The 20,403-nt window shown below is 41.3% G+C and overlaps 1 protein-coding gene across 1 annotated transcript in view; it reads right to left on the bottom strand.

The window, feature by feature from the left end:
* Window positions 1-18,780, bottom strand: part of LOC104158290 — a gene marked incomplete at its 5' end in the record, with an annotated part of 26,191 nt that extends 7,411 nt beyond the window's left edge. The window contains 4 exons of the mRNA XM_009695895.1: window positions 14,448-14,480; window positions 15,037-16,809; window positions 17,093-17,116; window positions 18,757-18,780. Coding sequence (XP_009694197.1) covers window positions 14,448-14,480; window positions 15,037-16,809; window positions 17,093-17,116; window positions 18,757-18,780 — 1,854 coding nt within the window. The remainder of the gene's footprint in view (window positions 1-14,447; window positions 14,481-15,036; window positions 16,810-17,092; window positions 17,117-18,756) is intronic.
* Between the last annotated feature and the right edge of the window lie 1,623 nt (window positions 18,781-20,403).

The following is a 20,403-nucleotide window of genomic DNA, read 5'->3' as shown; positions in this document are numbered from 1 at the left end:
GGGGCCCCTACCCCCCGCCCCGGCTGCCACAGCTGCACCGTCTTCTGCTGCCGCAGCCCCCTCGGTGACAGGTACCACCTATGAACAACAGGAGGTAGGGAGCTTTCAGAATATGGGTTCTGGATATCTGCTGGAGAGATCATGGACCAACCTCTGCTCTGTGACCTCCCTGGGTGGTGCCAACCCATGGTCTTGGTTTCATTGGGTTCCTCCCAATTTGTGGGGGAAAGCAGCACCAGGGGCAAGCTCGTGCAGGGAAGCTGATTAACAGGTGGGAGAGACATTTTCAATCATCGTGTATTGTGGAAGATGATATTTTTGATCATCACATATTGTGGAAGAAATTCCCCACAGGTTTCTGCTGAGATGGAGGAGCTTACAAGCTGTCCAGGGGTCCAGAGGACCCTGCTACTGGAATCCGTTCTTGGAAAGAGGCTCCAAGCCTTGTCCAGCTACTGTCACCTACCTCTAGACCTGGGCTGGCTTCAGAAATATTGCCTTAATTACACACTGCTTTCTAACAAAAACAACTCTGCAAATTGGGTTATATCAGCAGAAGCCAATATATTCTACAGTTGGATAAAGATTAGAAATCTTCAGATTACATCAGATATCAGAAAAAAATATAACCATAAAGATCTATAGCCAGGTCAGTATAAAAAAGAGAAACATACATACAAGCCCATTCAGTCTGGGTATGACCGAACCATTTGTGATCAGTCCATGTTGAAAAATTACTGCATGTTTTGTTCCAGTTGTTGAAAGGTGGATAGAACAGTCCCTGCCTATAGATCAGTGCTGAATCCTTCATCTAGCAAAGACTGTTGTAATTCATGTATCACCCTAACTTTGCTATTGGTATATACTGGTGTATGCTTACAGTAGCACGTTGGATATATATATACGTAGAGTGGATTAATCTTAAGGGTTGGAGGGTGGAGAGTAAATGACAAAACTCATTCTGTTAATCCAATTAACTTCAACATGGAATTTTTAATGTATGGCAGACAGCACCAGGATAAAGTAAAAACACTGAAGAAAAATTGTTTTCCAGGTACCAGGGTCAAGCTACAGCTAGCAGAAATATCTCTGATCCCCAGTTAACAGCCTGATGCTCTTTGCTTCCTCAGTTTGATCCTTCCTCCACAGATGAGGCTAACTCAGCTACCTGAACTCAAATTGAACTACCCACAATTGTTCATGGGCGCTCTTCAAGCACTCTTTTTTAGCAATATCTAATATTCAGCACTACTCCTATTCACTGCTATTAATTAATGTGATAAAGAAATTCTTCTGGAGTTCTTGAACACAGGAAATATTATAGGGTTTTGTAGAAATCACTGGAGCAGCTTTAGTTTTAATTGAAAATGCTGCTGATAAAGGATGCCCTGTCATAAAAAGAAGTAACATTAAAAGACATGGGCAGACGTTGACACCTTCTCCTGTGACTTGTAAAGCATGCAAGCCTGCCACTCATAGTATTACCAATTTAACAGCCTTGACCCAAGAAGATATTCAAATAAATGATGAATGTAAAAGCCCTGGAAGAGGCTAGTAGGAAAGAAAGGGAACGGAGTGCCTATCAGATTGATTTTATACCATGCGCTTCTAACAGCGCGCTGCAGAAATTGATCTTGCTGTCTGTTGTGATTAGAATCAACACTTCTTTTCTATTTATTGGATTTGTATAGCCCATTTTATTTCACTAAGGAGGAGAATACTACTTTACATGAATCAGCTCTCAAATGCCCAGCAGTGAAAGGGTGACGCTCTCACAGCCTGTAGCCGTGAGTCACTGGATGTATACCACAGCTCACAATTGTGTAATTGCTTGTTCTTGTGTCTTAGAGTACAAAACCAAGGCAAGCTGGATGATTAAAAAAAGCTTCTACAAAACTACACGTGAGGTAGCACAGCATGAACCTCACTATCAGCCTCCAATATATTTGATCAGTACAGAAAAGGAAAAAAAAAAAAAGAGGAAGGCTCATCCCAGTGAATTCACACCCAGCTATGGTGAACCGCATACTTGCAGATACAATTACCTGTATTACCTTATTCATATTGAAAACCGATCCTACAAATCTCTTATCCATAACTCATCAATAATATTAGACAGTCTAATAGTAATCCAAATTAGCCATCTCTAGCGGTAGTACTGAAATTTGGACAGTTGTCCCCTTATCCCAGCCACACAGGGGACAAAGAAAGGGTCATCCAGTATAACGAGGGCTGCGATGGAAGAACCACTTGACTGTTTTAATTGCAGAAGTGAATGCTTCCTTGCCCAGGACGCAGCCAACTCACACGGTTGCACTCTCATTAACATTGCTGTCAGCTCAACACAATGCCACAGATTCACAGCAGCAAGAATGAACCCAGGGAGAGGAGGAGGAGGAGGATGGAGGTCTCCCAGAGGAGCTCCTGGAGCTATGCTGGTTTTCCAGAGCTGAAGGCCTCACCCCATGGCTGGATTTAGAAAGGGACTGGGTAATTTTTTATGACAGTTGGTTATAATTGCAGCTAAGCTAGCTAATATAATGTCAAGAGGAACTAATCATCATGCTTTAGGGAATACATCAATTGCTTGCAAAATCTTGGAAGACTTTTGGGGTAATGCTGAAGAATCTGTTATGCAAGTTACAGTATCAAAGGGACCACCCTCCACTGGAGGCCAGATATCGGCTTAGCAAATAGCTTGATCTCTTATGGCAGCTCTTCTGCTATTTTAAACAGAACAGAGCATCAAACTCACCAGAGAGGAGACCTCAACTTCATAAGGACAAGTGGATTAGAAAAAAGGGGAAAGATTTCAAAGAATTAGCGCCTTGGTACTCACAGCACAGCAAGGAATTTCGTGCATGTTTCTTCTTGGGCAGGACTTGTTGGGAATGACAAGCCAACGCCACAGAAGCAACACAACGCCCTTGCACTGCCTCAACACCAAGCTGGTCTTGATCTACCACTCCCGTCCTGCACTTTCTTGCCAGTGTAATTCCACTGATTTCTACACAGATGTGCAGCACTGGTGAGGACTATGACACCAGTGAGTCCCAAACTCGCTTCCCAGTGACACTGGGATATCCTGGAGCCTCAGCTATATCCTCAACTCTAGCAGAGCTAAAGCTGTTTTACAGCAGGGTAACAAACCCAAGCTTGGACCACTGGACTTACCATGTTCTGAAACCAAAGTGAATGGAGACCTGCTCACCATCTTTTTATTTACCCTGTGGCACCAAAATGAATAACACCAAAAAAGGAGGTTGTCGGCACCTCGAGATGCAAATCCTAAGTGGTTAATAACTAGGAGTTACAATCTCTTTCTCAGTCCCTACTTCTGTCCCTGCATTTAATATGTAGCTGTTCCTCTTGTGCTGCTCTGTGCGTGTTTGAACACGTTCTAGTTTCACTTTAGTATAGAAGGATTTAGGGTAAGTAGTTTTATCATTTCTGAAGAAATATAAGCAAAATAAAATCATTTGAGTCCACTCATGCCCAGCTTAAATATGTCATTGAGCTTTTCGGTTGCTTTGTAATTGGATTTTAACTGTATCTAACTTGATGGCGGATTTGTGCTTTAGCAAACAAACTCATAACATGATTATTTTTAAATATCTGTTCTAGTTCAGGGCATACTGTGCTAGGCAAAAAAAAAAGATTAATCAGAGTTTTTTCTTTATAAAGAGATGTTTGCACGAAGGCTAAGCAAACAAGTTTACAGAAAGCATAAAAGCTACTGGGAATCTATGTAACATATTTCCAAATGTCAATAGAAACAGCATTATACCTCCTTCTACCATGGGGCTGCTTTGTTTGCTGCCCTGAGACATTTATCACTACACTGCTGCAACAGGCAGCTTCTACGGTGGTCCTGCATTGAATGAGAGATGTTCTAGTGTTAGAATATATACCGCAGATATAGACAAATCTGTGCAGTGTTAGAAGAGATACTACAGCTAGCTCACTGTTACAACATATTGGGCTGAATATTGATGACATGCAAGTGACAAATATATTTTTGCCACGATTCTCTTGAAGATATTAAAGCACAAGCACACTCTTGAGGCTGTTCATATGTACCTCGCTTTCTTTCTCAGCAACTCCAGTTGTCTCCTTATCCCCTGCCTCGACACTGTCCTGTATAAAGAGGAAATACAGTCATCACCTTACTCATGCCGAGGCAACGGCTGCAGAGCAATTGGTATTAATCAAGCTTAATGGAAGCACGGCATGTATGGGATGCAATGAAATGAATGGTTGGAACTAAATGGGATAGTGTATAGCAAGCAGAAAAATTCTTGCTGCCACATATCTTTGGAAATAAAAGTAGTTATAGGCTAAAAACCAACAAAACCTTTTACATATGTCATCATCATCACACTGTAAGTGCTAAGGACAATTTTATTTACTTTTATTTTCAGTATTCTCGTAATAGCACCAGCTTTGAAGAATTGTGTAGTAAGCTACAACCCACAACACTGCGGACCTTGCAGTTTCCAGCAAGCTCCAATTTCTCGCCTCCCAGACTCAAACTGTTCCCATTATAACCTGCTGCTGCCCAGCAACTCACCAGGCTTTCAAGGTAAACTTTCTAAAACACTCACTTCTTCCACTCATGTTGGACTGCAACTCTTTTAAAGGGGCTGTTCAAAAGAGGTGGGTCACAAAGTTCATCTTTTTTTTGCAGAATCACCTTTCTCTAGGTCCATATTCAGTGGTACATGCAGCAGGTGCCTGACTTTTAAAAATTAGACATGTGTCAGTGGTTTTCCACATCTGACACTCATTTAGGTGTTCAAGGGATTGAATGCACTGAACAGTAACGGGCTCCCCCCATATAGTACTTTTTACAGCCCAGATGCCATCTAATACTTGATCCTTTTCTACAGAAGGTCAACAGTCAAAATTGCTAAAATTGGAAGTGCTTTTTTTTTTCCTGTTCAGGTGTGATTCCCTGCTGACACAGGCACTGCTAAGGAGAAACGAATCAAAGCCCCATTATGGAAATCCACTTCGCTAATAAATTTTGAGGCTGCTTTGCAAACACAGCTAGGTCAGATTTTTCCAAAAAGCTGTAAGGGTGAAGACAAGTTATACAAACATATGTGAGGGCACGGTAGATTGGACCGTCCGCTTTAGCAATCAGAAATTAGGAGACCTCAAGTACTCAGGCTCCAGCTAACTGCCTTCACACCCCCACAACTGTCACTCTAAAATTTCTATAAGTTTCAGTTGAAATGGTTCCATGTTTCGTTTTCAATAAAAGGATGCTAAGTTATATCCAAACTTCCCATCACTCATGTCTTTTCTAATCTAATCTTCTAGTATTGCCTGCAGTCACCTCATAAGCCCCAAACATGTCCAGATGCCAAGGCAAGGCAGCTGCTGACAGTGGCGTTACCATAGGAACCTCTCACAGCTTTATCCCGTTAAAATTACAGGGTTATATAACTTTTCTTAATGACTTTTTTTTTTGAAGCTGCCAAGCCTCTGCCATGGAATCCTTCATTTTATACTAAGTTTGAGGAGACTGTAGATGGTCTTAAATAGAAAAAGCAAATATCAACAGCAAAAGATAATTATTTCTTACTCTAGCAATGCACACATGCACGCAGCCACCCACAGAAATCTCACTTTTTTTTTTTACGGAAGAAATGTACACAAATGTTTCTATTGCCCGTAAAAGCTTTATGTCCAACTACAAGTCGGTAGATAGATGCCTTCCCTGCTTTTACTATTAAAAAGTGCTGAATTTCTGCCATCAGCTGTATTTATAAGTCAATTTACCTTCAGAAATGAGCATCATCCTACACTTTACAGTTAGGAATGCACCAGCCTCTGCCCTTTCCTTAATAATACCCTGGCAATATCCTCTGGTAAGAATTCCATCAGCTCAGTTTTGGGCCTCTCTGCAGAAGAACCTAATATATACATATACATATTTTTAAATGAGGACTGTTTTCCAGGCTAACTGAAAGCGCAGTTTTGGTGGGAACGGTGAAAGCAAGGAGAGCTCCCCTTGCTTCCCAAGGCTTGGGATGTCCCAAAGCTGATTTGACTGTTGTGTGCTAGTCAAATTAATAGCATTTCGCTTTTGCTGTTTTGATTAGCTGGAAGTTGGGATTTTGTGGAAGGTGGTGTTTGAGAAAAGAGGAATGGTAGCATGAACTCTACCATTTTTACAGCATGAAAGCCTAGTATAAAGGATGACTGGAATACCATCTGAGTGAAGTTAACACCCTAGTTCCACGAACAGAGAAATCTGCTTCTGCAGACTTCAGAACGACGCTATTCCACATCAGTTCTCTTCCCTATACGACAGCCATACATTTTTGATGGCCTCATGCTCCAACTTTGCACCTGCACTTAGCTGCACACTCAGAATCTAGACAGAGTTGACCGTTGTTCTTCTGTATCAAGCCATTGTAGTGCTCTCCCAAATGACATGCTCCACCATTTGGGCACTGTGAAATGTATCTACAGTGGGATTCAACCATAGTTAGATACCCTCAAAGCCGCAGGCTGTTTCCCGGCTTCTGCTGTACTTGCCCAGTGCCCACAAAGCACTTATCAGCAAGTAGTTCCATATATGCTTATGCACAGCTTTGAAAAACCACAGTACTTAGCTGAGTGTCTAACTGCTTTAATGGGAGAACGTCAGAGTCCAGGTAGGCATTAGACCCAAAGCACTGAAAGGCTCTTTCCAAACTAATGAGCATAACAGAAGTCAAAAAGCCGATCTCTGATTCCATATATGCTTATGCACAGCTTTGAAAAACCACAGTACTTAGCTGAGTGTCTAACTGCTTTAATGGGAGAACGTCAGAGTCCAGGTAGGCATTAGACCCAAAGCACTGAAAGGCTCTTTCCAAACTAATGAGCAAACAGAAGTCAAAGTTGATCTCTGAGCAGTGCTCTCAACTCCAAGTGCTATGCACATGGAGGAGAAGAAGAAAGGGAAATAACAAGATTTCATAAGCTTTCACTTTGTTTTAGTGTCCTCACGTCATCTCTGTTTGAATGTGAAAAACTGATATGGTGAGGGTGGTAGTATTATTTGAAAAAGAAATAAATCAGCAGTTAATCTATGATATCCTTTAGATGGTATCCTTCGGATTTTACAGCTCCCTTTGGGGATGCTATGGAAATAGGGAAACAACTGCTTCTGTGCGCAGAAGTCCATGCAAGGACTTTTGACCATAGTTAACTTTGCTTCTCTTGGTGCACATGGTCATTCTGTCCCTTTATACCCTCCCCAAAAAGGATCAACTGTTGACAGCTACTAATAAAAATTTAATTTGTTCTATTGCATTTGAGACCTGAAGGACCAAGACAAGAATACGTAATGAGATCCCAGGCAGCAATTCTGATGAGCTCTTTTACTGAAGTCTTGGCAATCTTGTTCAGGCAGACCATGAAACAGCAAGTAACAGAATCCAAAACTCTGAGCGGCAAGTGGTACCCTATCCCCTGGACCATTCTCTCCCTAATTTAAATGAAAACCCTACCAGAAAGTTTACTGCAAAACTTCTACAATGAAGAATACATGCCATAAATTTTCTGGATTAATGGGATGTGACAGGAAACTTACTACAGAAAAATTAAACTGATTAGCGGCTGTCACTCCAAACTGCAAGTTACTAAACTCGATAAAAGATTCCCAATAAGAAAACATCTATCAATATTTTACAACTCCACTTTTAAAGTATACTGTCACTCAGAAAGCAAACAAATGCAGAACTGCTGTCGAGAGATGACATGTTTTCATCTTTTGCAACTCAGTGTACTTTTCCTTAGCTTTGATCATATTTGTCATTAATCCTAATCTTCCAAACACTTCTCTGCAAGTCCTGGAAAGCCCTTCCTGAAATAACAACCCCTCAGAGCCAAATGCAGAACGAATCCAATTCGGTTATTTTTAGAATCAACACTTTTAGCTTATTTTCCCAAATTAGCAAGGACAACTTCATATTCAAAAAGCAACAAAAAACCCAAGCACAAACCTAATCAAAACTGTTTAACTTCTATTTAATGCCTACAGTCTTCCTCCTGGGTTGCTCTTAAATTGCCTGGCTCTTGCCCCGTATTTGTCTCTGCCTCTCTCCCAACAGCTCTGCAGTCCTGTGCCTCGGCTAGAGCAGCTGCCGACAGACCGTGGACCCAGAACTCCTCACGGGTGGTCAAGGCAGCAAAATGGATCACTTGAAAAGGTCATGCTGGCTGACGAATGGATGCATGGTGCTGCAGTCACGGCCTGTCGTTTAATTAGCGCTTAAGACGTGCAACAGGCTTCAGAGCATTGCTTTGTCTTCATGTAAGACAAAAAGGAGCTGGCTTCCTTTTAGAAAAATGGTGAACTTCTTACAATTTTTTTCTTCATTCAATCCTTACAGACAATCAAAATAAAACCATCTAGAAAGAACCTTTTCAGCTTCATTAATATCTGTTCTTCCACATTATTCCCTGCCATTCACTCACAGGAAGAGGAGAGCTCCAGCCCAGTGACTGATTTCCCATCCCTCCTCTCTCCACCTTCCCTCCCTCCTTCTTTATTCCAAACTATCAAATTTACTCTGACTAGATGGGAGGCATTCTGGACAGGAGTTTGACAAAACAATGTGCCTCAGACAGGCAATTTCATTCTTTGCCTTACTATAGAGTTGATAAGTTATTACTGTGATTTATATCAACCGAAAAGGAAACACACAGGAAGGGCAGAGCTTGGTCTCCACCGACCATGGGGCTTGCTTTGTTTGGTTGTGTTATTGGAAGGGGATGATCCTGAAGTCACTTCTTCCAGTGTGTACCATGGAACCGAACAAAAGTCAATTAAAAAAAGAAAGAAAGAAATACTAAAAACTCCTGCAAGTGTAATCAGAATTAAACCCTAAACATGGTTCTGGGGAACACACAGGACTGCTTCCCTCCACAGCTGCAATGCTGCTAGCAGTCCACAAAGAATGGGAAGGGTTGGACAGAGACAGGCATTATCTTCCTTTTACCCCAAAGTTCGCCAGAACATCTCATCCAGCACTGACCCCCTTTCCTTCTACAATAAATTACTTTTCCTCTCTTAGAAAGATGGTAGCAAGGAAAGAATGAACGAGGCAGGTGTTACAGCTGAAGTTCAACCTGCCTCTTTGTATCATTTGTGCTGGGTACCACTCTAAGTCCCACAGCACAGACAGCTGGAACCACCCAGGCAAACTCATCAATTCATCTTTAAGGTCTTTAGTAAACTACATTTGTACCCCAGAGCCTTGCACACCAACACTAGTACGTAATTCCTTCTGCCGAAGACAGATTGCTTAGTATCACCTGTGGCTTTTGCATGGGTCTAACACTGCTGGCAGATAACCAGCCTGTCCTGGGCAGGTAGAGCTAGTGGGTCTAATGCTATTCCCTTAAGTTAACGAAACGACCCAACCTGGAGTCATCGATAAACATCACCATTAGGTTTGCAGTGACTGAGCCACTGCCATTAACAAAAATGTTAAACAAGATCAGCTCCAGAGATAGATCCATGAGATGCTACAGTAGCTGCCTATCTGATAAGTCTTCTGTCCATGCTCTGTGCTGCCACATCTATAGGTGCCAGCTACTTCCACTTTCTTCAGCTAATTGGCATCTACATCAGCTTAATATTGCCTCCCATGTGGCAGCGTATCAAATGCTTACTGAAAAACACCTAATTTTATGATTAATTGGGTATCATCATCCCTATTTAGCAAATAAAGATAGACAGAGACTCAGCCAAGGCCAAGAGTGGTTCAGCAAGCTGAACCTTGTTCTTCTGGGAACAGTTATGGCACCAAACTGTGCTCGATGGTCACAACGCACAGCTAGACAGCTTCCACTGGCTTCTGTGGCAGAGAAACCCACTCACAAAAAAAAAACCAAACTTTTTCTGTCCAGTTTTTCAGTAGTAATCTGCTTATTCTAACAGTGACAAACACTCATTAGAGACTTTGAACAGGTTATTATCTCAAGGAAAGCAAGAAAACTGTCAGTCTACTAAAACAGATGCATTTTTCTCCAGGGTTTCTTAGCCTGTGGGTATCACCTACCACCAACACCTTCTGACAGCAGTATGTAGAAGAGGAACCTCAGTTGGATAAAAAGGATATTCACTGAGATACCTGTTATAAAAAGGGATGCTAGTCAGCAGAAAAACCCCACACCTACTGTCTCAGACCATGTCTTAATTTGTAGTGATATCAGGTGCCCTGCTTTGTTCTTCCTGCAGAGTTGTCCTTTCTTCTTCTCCCGCTGTTTCCTGAATTCTGACATGTAAAAATCTCCAAACCGGTGCCTGGAGTTCCCTCTTTAGCTCACGGCTGGCTTCTAAAACCATAAGCCTTGTAGACATTTATATTACAATCACTTTTTTTCCTGTTATTTTCATGCTCTAGCAAGGACCATACAAAATGTACATTGGCTTAGTGCTTACAGCTCAGCTTAAAATGAAATGAGAAAATTGCTAATAAGGTCATTTTAAAATGGCATCAATTCTCTCCGTTTCTGAAGTTCATCTGGAATCAATCTGTGAAACCACAATCACTCAGCTGAACTTCAGTCTCAAATGCCAAACATAAGAGGAATGACATTTTAGGGCTGAAAGGGGGACGTGTGCTGGAAAGGCATGCTGTGACACAGCCGGGCTGCTGGGGAAACCAGCCACGGATGGATGATGACGATGGAAAGGATGGCTGAAATGGAGCAGGCACATTCACCATGACAAAAGGTGGTTCGGATGAGGGCCAGGAGGTGGGAAGGGGACAGGTCACTCACCACAGCCTGCTCTGCTGGCTCAGCAGGGATGGCCTCCTTTTCCACAACAGCAGCAGCAGGGGTTTCCTCGACCTTGGGTTCCCCAGGTGGAGCTTCTTCAGCCTCGGTCTTTTATTTTATTGATTTTTAAGTAGACAGTGGAAAAATCATTGAGGAGCCATGATAGTGGGGAGGAAGGGGAGGAATGAGAACTGTGCCTGGCACAGTGCTGGTTCAGGCTCAATCTTGCCGGGCTTTGCCAAGGAGAGGATGGCAGTGCCTGGCTTTACAGCATCTAAAGGGCATTTTCACCCTCAATGTTCTATATGCAAACTGAGCCAGTCCTACACTCCTTCATCTCAAGGAAAGAAAGCATCAGCTTCCTGAATTACAGAAAGGGGCAGTAGAAGTGGGGGGAAGGCACTCAGTTTGCTCAGAAATGCCCCAGAAACTTGACAGCAAGGCCAGGAGTTCAAGCTGGCACTCATGTACCAACCCTGGGCTTCAAATATGAGACTTTAACATTATCCCATTCCCTAGTTCTGTCTGTTCTCAGACAATATAATCCCTCTTCCAGTGAAGGTAAGAAGCAACTAGCAGAGACTCAAACAGGCTTTATGTGCGGAAGGGCAACCACTGACTGCTTGAATTCTGGCAGTGTGAAAATCATCCCTGGTTTCTTAGGAAAACGCATTCCCTCTTGAGGTCTCAATCACCTACAAGGCATCCATTTATCAAACCAGTATTGGGATTTCCACCCTTTTAAATTCTGGCCTAAGCTTGTTTCTTAGCAAGAGGATTTAGCAAATATGACCAGCCCTGCAACACGTTCAGTCCTGTGGCAAAATAGCTCACAGCCGAAGTGCGATCTCCAACGGAGACATCACTTCGCAAATACACGTGCATACAAGGGGAGAGCTGCAAGCTGTGCTCAGCGTATTCCATTTATAAAGGTGGCTGACTCAACCAGATAGAATAACCACACTAGATTAATTTTCTACGAACAAATTGCTCAGCAGAATGTGAAACTCAAAAGCTCTTTAGCTGCTTTGCAGTTGATAACAGGCAGCTGGCTAGGAGGTCTCCTGTGATGAAGAGACAGCTTCCATGAAATTCTTAAAGATACTAAAATCTTCTCCTCTCTGATATTTTTTGGGTAAAAACCCATAGCCTCTCACTTATTTTCTCACATATTCCTTAAGCAGACTGATTTTTAATGAGGTACAGAGGAGTCTGCCTAAGAAAGACCTTCAGGATTTGGCATAGCATAAAGAAATATTCATTATATTATACCATGCTGTGCAGAAATCTCTCTGCATAGTGTATTAATGCCACTTCTAGGGAATTGCACAAAGAAGAAATAGGACTGAAATGAGAAACACAAAGTAGATTTATCCCAGGTAAGATGACTAATGCATTTCCTGAGGTTTAACGCTGGAAGAAACTTTCAAACTTAAAATCACAGGTAACATTATAATGCAGATTGCATTGATGTGCTTCATGTCACTTGTTGACAAGCAGTCTTCAGACTAGTTACCACATTTCAGGTACAAATAAAAATACTCTCACCATATTCAGTAACCATTATGAACACAAGCACCACCGGAGGCATTATACAAAAGCCACATTAAATAATATTGAGTATCACTCTGCTGCTGTTAAGTAGCTATAGCACTCACCCCAGCAATCCTGCTATTCCGCATCCTTACTCCAGGCTAACCAAGGACTGCTAGAGAAACTAAGAAACTGCCCAAATATAATCACTTCCAAAAAGATTCTACACTCCTTAGAAGCAGACTGTGCCTAGTATTAATATGTGGAGAGTGGATAAAACTACAGGAATACTGGAGATGTTTAAACAGCCATCATGTAGTATCACCTGCTTGCTGTACACTGGGCCAATAGTACTCATCCTTGTCATTTCTTAAACGCAATAAATGAAGAAATTGTTTGACTACACCTTCAAAAAGAAACCATATCTTAGAATAATCTGGTTTTCTTTTCTTTTTCTCCATGCTATACTTGTGAAAAACTGTTTCAGTGAGTAAAAATTTATGACGACAATGATATCACCCACCAACCCTTCCAGGTTAAGGTTTTGTGATTTACAAGGTGGAAAACACAAAAAAGGAGAAAATATCTTTGCACAAAGGAAAAATGGTGCCTTTTTTACAAGGCATGCAAAAAGGAAGCAAAAGCCACCACCTACCAGAGGCTCTGTCACATTCTCATTTGATTGCACTGTAAATGCAGAGGTATCCTAGATATAGGAAAGAAAAAAAATGATGCAAAAATATTTGTGAGGGGATGTTTGCAGGTGTCTATCAAAGACCTGATTTTTTTAAATTATTTATTCAGGTAAAGTAATAAGTAAATTCACATAGATTAAGATGACAAATAGATAATCTAAATGGGTATTAATAATAATTATTACTTAAGCCCTATTAATATTAAAGACGCTTTTTCAATAATATGCTTCTAAACAGTGCAATTTTACTAAAGGTGGTGAAAATCCCCTCATTAAATACATGCAAGTTGCAAGGACTCTGTTTCAGGCACAATGCACTTTGAAATGGTAAAGTTCAGAATCTTTTTTTTGCAGACTACACGTGCCCATGCCTGGGGAGTACACTAGCTTTAAGCTACTTTCATATCCTCTTGATTCTGGGCTTTTATTTGAATAGTAAATATAGTAATTATGGATACAAAATTTGGCCTGCATTAAGAAGGTACAAAAATGGAGACTGTTTTCCAACATCTTACTGATTCAGAAGCAATTAATTTGCAAAATATTGATGGGTCAAATCCTTTTCCTACTGCCATAGGGGCATCAAATTTTGATTTCCTCAGGGCAAACATTTTGCCTTAATTATTAGAGGTGGTAGCCTTGTGCTTTCCCCCTTCCTTCTGGATCCTTTACTAATTTAAGTGTCCTGGAGCAGAATGGTTAAACCCTGGAAGACTCATTTCCATCCTTGCATAACCTCAGCCCTTTTGGGTGCTTCTAAAAAAAAGGTGTAGAGGGTGTACCGTGGATGAGCCAGTCTCTAAAAGGGTGCTGGAAATTAATGAGACCCTAGGTTATCCACCCGAATTTTGGGATCTTGGCACAGCCCTGGAGTTTGAAAGCATAACCATGGTATCTTCATGCATCATATCTCTGCGATACCTAACAGAGTCTCACCATAAGCACAGCAGCAAACAAATAATTTAGGTTTAACTTGCAGATTAAAATATATCTTAAATGAAAATAAAGATGCATAAATAAATAAAACTCATTTTAGATACATACAGAGAGTCACAGAAAGTATGTGAAACTGAGGAAACCACGCTTTCTAGGATTTTGGGATTGTGAGAAAAAAAACACACAAGATCACAATAAAAAAAGCTAAATCAGTCCTTTTAGGAGGGGGAAAAAAAAAACCAAACAGTCCCACTAAGGTAGTTGGATTTTTGCTATTAAATTCAGTCAGGTCAAGAGCACCAAGAGTATTAGCATCATTCTAGTAACATCTAGGAATAAATTCTGAGAACAGACAAAGTTTGGATTTGAGTTAGTATGACATTGTTGCGCAGCTTGTCTGTAGAACAGATTTCCTGAAATTGTACATCCAGTCCTCATCCCTTCCTAAAAGCATCGAAAAAAAAATAAATCTCAAAACATGTTTATTTCTTACCTGTGCAAATCCATTAAATGCTGTGCTGGATGCCTAAGTAGAAGTGAAGATCAGAACAAATTATCATTTGTTTACCAAATCAAAACATGAGTCAAAACATTTTTATTTGCAAAATAAAAATGTAGGCCAGACATTTAAAAAAAGTAAAAAAATAAAATGAAGGGTAAAACAGCAAGAAATTTGACAACAGTGTTATTTGGTAACAGGTGTCACAGGCTTAAAGAAAACAACAAAAACAAAAAGCAAAGTAACTTAAATATTCTTAAAAAAATAATAATAATAAAAAAGACTAGGTGCACTGAAAGTTGTATGAAGTCATACATATAAAACAAAACCTGCGAGACACATCGTGCCTTCACAGCTCAAAGCTTCATTCACCATTTTGAAATGCATTTTTGTCAGCCTGCTTCATGACACGGCTGAAGGGCACCACACTATGAACAGTTGCACGGCAATTTTTCAAAACAAGAATAGCGCGAGCTTAGGAGGGGCAGTGGGAAACACACAAATGGATTGTTTTCAAACGACAGGGTTATGCATGGCCTAAGGAACTCTTCGTCTAGACTAGGCTACACACTGGGGTAGGTACCTCTTCTTTATCAGCCTCAATTTCCTGGTACAACAATCCATATCTCCGGTTAGCAATTTCATCTTCAGATAAATCTGAGTTGTTGGTCTCATTGTCTTTAGGACTAGTTGAACTCTCGGTGCTAGTATTTCTGGAATTTCCCATTTGAAACAGAGCCAAGGGTCTAGCTACCTCCTTGCTTGGTCCAGGATTGCTAAAGCCCACCTGCTCCCCAGGCAAGCCTTCTTTTACTGGTGCCTCCTGACTTGTACTCGCACCTACTTCTGCCCAGCTGTTATCAGCCCCTCCTAGGTCTTGTGTAGACCATTTATCACTAATGCCTAACCAAACATTTTCCATGTTACCTTCCTCTGAGTCTTGCTGCTTGGGGAAAAAGGGCCAATTATCCAGTCCATTAGCTTGGCCATCTGACGGATTAGAAAAACCCCAGGAATCATGAGTAACTGTTGGATCCCAGTTTGCCAGCCAGGGGTCTGTTTCCAAGGCTTCAGGAACACCACTGCTACTAGGATGCTCTTCAGCAACTGCTGCTGCTGCCCTACCTGTCACTTGGTCTTCTGCATTATCTAGGCAAGGATTACCACAGCTTGTGCTAGCAGCAGCAGCTGTCTTGGGCAGCAAGAGCCACTCTTTTTCAGCAGTAGCCTGACCTTCAGCAGCAGCACTACCATTCGGGAGGCAGCTGACGCTATTGTCTTCAGTTCCTTTACTGGACTCTTCTGCATTGGATAATTCAGCATCACACACAACGTTTCCGGTATCTGTAGAGTCCTTTTCTGTGTGGTCATTTACCTCTACGTCAACATGTGCAGTTGTGTTTATACACTCCATGGATGTACTCTCTCCAGTACCACTGTCAGTTTGGGCTAAGTCATTCTCAAATGTCCTTTCATGGTGCTGATGCCAGATACTAAAAGCTCTCTCAGGTTCAACACCAGTGCTTTCTATAGTTTTACAGTTGCCCACTATTATTTTGTCCCCACCTTCCAGCCCTGTGCTCAACAATGGTACTTCTCCATCTGTCTCCTCAGTGACACTGGCCCATTCGAATTCTTCTTCCCTAGGGTTTTCCAGGTTAGCACCACTAGCTCTCCCAGCATCCCCATCATTACCTTCCAACTCCTGTAAATTTTCTACCTCTGTACTGACTAAAATTTCAAGATCTGATTTTGCTAAATCCTTATGAAGTCTCTTTCCTTCAGTTTCGCAACCTTGCTCTTCCAGTTCCTCTGGACTTTCTACCTCCTTGTAGTTAACAGCTTTGGTCTCTACCTTTTCACTTGGCTTGACACCTGCCCCCTCGTCTTCCGCCCTCTCTTCCTCTGCCTTTTGCGAATCACATGGTAGGGGTTCATCCAACAAGCTCTCAGTTCCTGGGACCGGTGTCTCAAAACTGATTATGTTCTCTAAAGGCTGATTGGTCACCACATCTTCCCATGGGACATTTTTGGCATCCAACTGGTTCTCCAGTGAAGTCCTCTGGTTTTCATTTACAGAAGCTGACCCTGGTGCAGCATCCTCCTGCTCACCTACAGCAGGCCAAACACTAGCAGGCAGAGTACCGGGGGATTCGCTTGAGGTTTGCTCTGCCACAGGGAAAAGCAAAGAACCGCCTGCAGTAATTTCCTGGCTGACACTGGGTGTGCTAACATCTAGGCCCCAGTTGAGTGAACCTAGATCAGTCTGAGATCTGTTAATATCTTCTGATGACCCACTGTTTGGGATTTCCTCCATGACCAGGTTACACAGGGAAAGACTTTTTGAAGAATCAGGCTTTAAGCAGACAGAAAAGCAAAGAAAAAACACAAGATGAAAAAGATAAAGGCGGACTTGATGAGAAAACACAAAATTTATATTTTACTAGAGTAATTTTAATTTAAAGAATGAAAGTGACTAAATTAAGCCGTTTAAGGAAAAGCTATGCGTTTTGTAACATTTGGAGATTGCAATGTAAAAGAGCAGCACTGATAGACAAAACCAGAAAACTATATATTACTCCACACCGATTAAAGCACGTCTCTAGAGTGGTTGTGATTTTGGGGGGAGGTTTGCTTACCGGTTGCACCAATTCGCTGGTTGTCTGTATAGAAGAAAATCATACAAATAAAACACAGAAAAGAACAACATGATGTACTTTGTTACACAGCAGTTCGTTAATGAGCAGTTCTCTAACCAGCAGCAGTTCCCAAACTGGCATGGGGAAGGAGCAGTGGGTCCTCTCCTGCCACTCCACAGAAGACTAATTCCAGACTCCTGAATTTAAGTCACGCTTCCAGCCTCTGTGTTACATTATAAAAGAAGTTCTGCATGTATGTTGAATATTTATCACACCTTGCTTTCCTCTGCAAGCCACTGACACTTTTATTGCAGGAACTCTATTAATTGAAAAGAGGAGTTGCTCTGGGAGACAGTGACCAGGGAAGGAAACAACACAAGTGGCAGTGGGGCTTACTTGTATTTACACTAGGGCATCAGTGCATCGCTTGGGCAGTGCAGAGGACCCTGAGCTGCAGCTCCGATTCTCTATCGCCCTGTGCCATGCAGAGGCATTTACATCCACATACGGTAAGGTATCAAGTCACAGAGCCTGCTGTCTACACTGCCACTTTGAACAGATACAAATGCTGCAAGGAAGATCAACAACTATTCTGCAGTCAACTTATTAAGAGACACTCAGTAAAATGTTGAGTGTTCCTAACTTCAAACATTTAGCTGTGAAGCCCACTACTTACTCTATCTTTTTAAACTAGAGAAAAGAGGAAAATAATTATAATACAGAATACATATATAATGTTAACAAGCTCTAACTAAAACCTTGTGAAAAGGCGACAGTGATAAAGCTATCTAATATAAGTTTAGAGCAATACATTTGAAACATTTCTGAGTTATTTTAGCCGATCTAGATATCAGCCTTGAAATTTTGGCTGTTCTACATCCATGACTCTTTTTTCAGGCTTTATTTAACCTTTTCTCCAATAGAAAGAGATGAGCATTTAATATACATCACATATGCCATGTGTTCACAAAACAGCGCTGCAAATCTGAATGCATGAGAAGCATCCCCAGATCTCTGTGCTGGCTGAAGCTGCAAAAGGTCACAAATGAGCATACCAGGCTGCACGTCAAGTCAACCCAACTATCTCTATGACATAAAGTCAAAAGAAAGCTCAGAAAAATGAGCCGTTTTCTTCCTGCAGATCATTGTATCTGATTTGGCATCAGGAGGAAGAAAGAAGGAATCATGCAGTTTCCTAAAGTAGTAGCTTCTTTTGTGAATAACTCCAGTTCACTGTACGCCCACAAAGACAACTTAAATTCTCTCTTCACACCTGAATTTTGAGAAAATGGTTGTCCATTGGGTTAAAGTCCTGAGGAACTATACCTTCAGATAATTAAAACAGGTGACTAGCATCCATTCCTACCCTCTAATAGCTGTAATTCAGGCATAAGAATAAAAGCAACACACACTTAGCTATAATGATTGTGAATCTTATTAGCCTAGATTTCTGACACCATTTAGATTTTGTAGGCCAAGCAATAGAGACTATTTTTTGTTGGTGATGGTTTTAAAAGATCCCCAGTGGCTTCATATACTTGAAAGTGTTTGTCACGGTCTGTAAATTCTTTATCTTGGCTTTTGGTAAAAGCATTGTAAATCTGAGTTTAGGGTGTTACAATATCAGAAATATCTTAATTCACAATGATAAATGTCAGGCTTACCGTCCATAGATCCCATGGCAATGTCTGAAAAAAGAAGCGGAAGAGAGAGACTCTTAGAAAAATACTGTTCATATTCTGTATGTCGAACATGCTACATAACTGTGTGCATTAACTAACAAGAGAGAACTTATTTATATGCATATTTATGATACATATTTTATATATTAGCGCATGTGTGTGTGCGGGTACATATCTGCATAATACACTTTTTAGTTAAATGGGATGGGCAGTATGCGATGGATTGCGGTATTTCCCACTTCAAAGCAATTACTGCTTTCCGGTAAACTCACACTGTGACGTGCTTGAGTGACAGTCAGATTCTGAGCTGGTGACTGAACGGCTTTCAACAGGTACGGGAGTCTCTGCAAGGTGTAAGCTTTTAAGAGCTTGCATAGGTCAGGGGTTTTAGCCAGTTAAAAAGTGATCCAGCTATCCACTGAGAACAAGTGGGTTTTCTCATAACTCTAACACCAGGAAGGAAAATGGGATGCTTCTTGGGAAAGAAAACAAGAAAATTGACCAATGTTTTAATTTTCTTGTCTAGTCTGTTAAGTAATAAATGTTAGTGATCTCAGCAGAAGAGCTGAATGGACAGATGAAAGAAAAGCAGCAGACTTCATGCCAAATATCAATAGCCCACCACATGAGAAGGAACTCTGCTAGTCGGTCCCAAAAGCTGTCTGAGATGCTTCAAAACATATCTACTACATTCACACCTAGGTTAAAGTCCATGAAAAACAACAACTAAAGATGCTCATAAAGTAAAATGTAAAACTGTTCCTGAAATACTTGCAAATGTTAAATATGACATCTAACATTTGCCTGAGAGGAAGGATTGCTGCATTTAGCTTAGTTTCTTGCCTGCTTCTTATTTTATAAGGACAGAATGGTTCTCTGAAACACTTCTTTCACAAATGAAAGACACAGTAATAACTCACTACTCAGATTTATAGCAAATTAATATCAATAGGCATTTCTCAATCAGTTTAATTTGGTTTAAATCCAGGTACATGCTTCTTCTGTGGATGTAATTCACAAGAGTAGCCGTTTACTCTGCTGTAACATTATTAGGTGAACATTCAAGCTTTAAGGAAAAATGATAGGTCTGTTCTTGTAGCGCTATCTGGTACAAACCCTAAATGTCCTACTGACTTCCATGGAAGGAAGGATTGCCCATTTTTCATTTTTTCATTTTCCTTTCATTGCTCATGAGACTGAGTATGAGGGAGAAGGAACAAACTGACAGAAAGGTGAGACAGACCACAGCTAGCAAACGGAGGTGAGGGCCAGCATTTTCAGAAAGACCGTTTCTGAAGCGGCCATAGGAACAGAAAAGTAAGCAAGGAAGGGCAGACCAGGGCTCACTCACTGTGGTCTGCTCACCCTGGCACAGCAGTGGAGGGAGGTAATTAATTAAATGGTCAATAGGGAAGTCACGCCAGGCCTCCCGAGGCATCATGGCACAGATGACTGCTCCTGTCTTCACATCACCACTTCAGCAGTTTGCTGATGGGAAAATATCCGTGACTGAGGCAAAAACTATACACATACAGAAATACCACCTAAGGTTCTCTTCTTAATCTCCCTACAAGGTAGCACAGGGCTCTCCAGTGACTGCAACCACAGGTTTCATTCTGTCTCTGCTGC

This window comes from Cariama cristata, unplaced genomic scaffold (genome assembly GCF_000690535.1).
Source record: "Cariama cristata isolate BGI_N322 unplaced genomic scaffold, ASM69053v1 scaffold3802, whole genome shotgun sequence".
NCBI lineage: Eukaryota > Metazoa > Chordata > Aves > Cariamiformes > Cariamidae > Cariama > Cariama cristata.
Note: the sequence above shows the minus strand (reverse complement) of the source record. Positions and strands in the feature narration are given on the sequence as shown.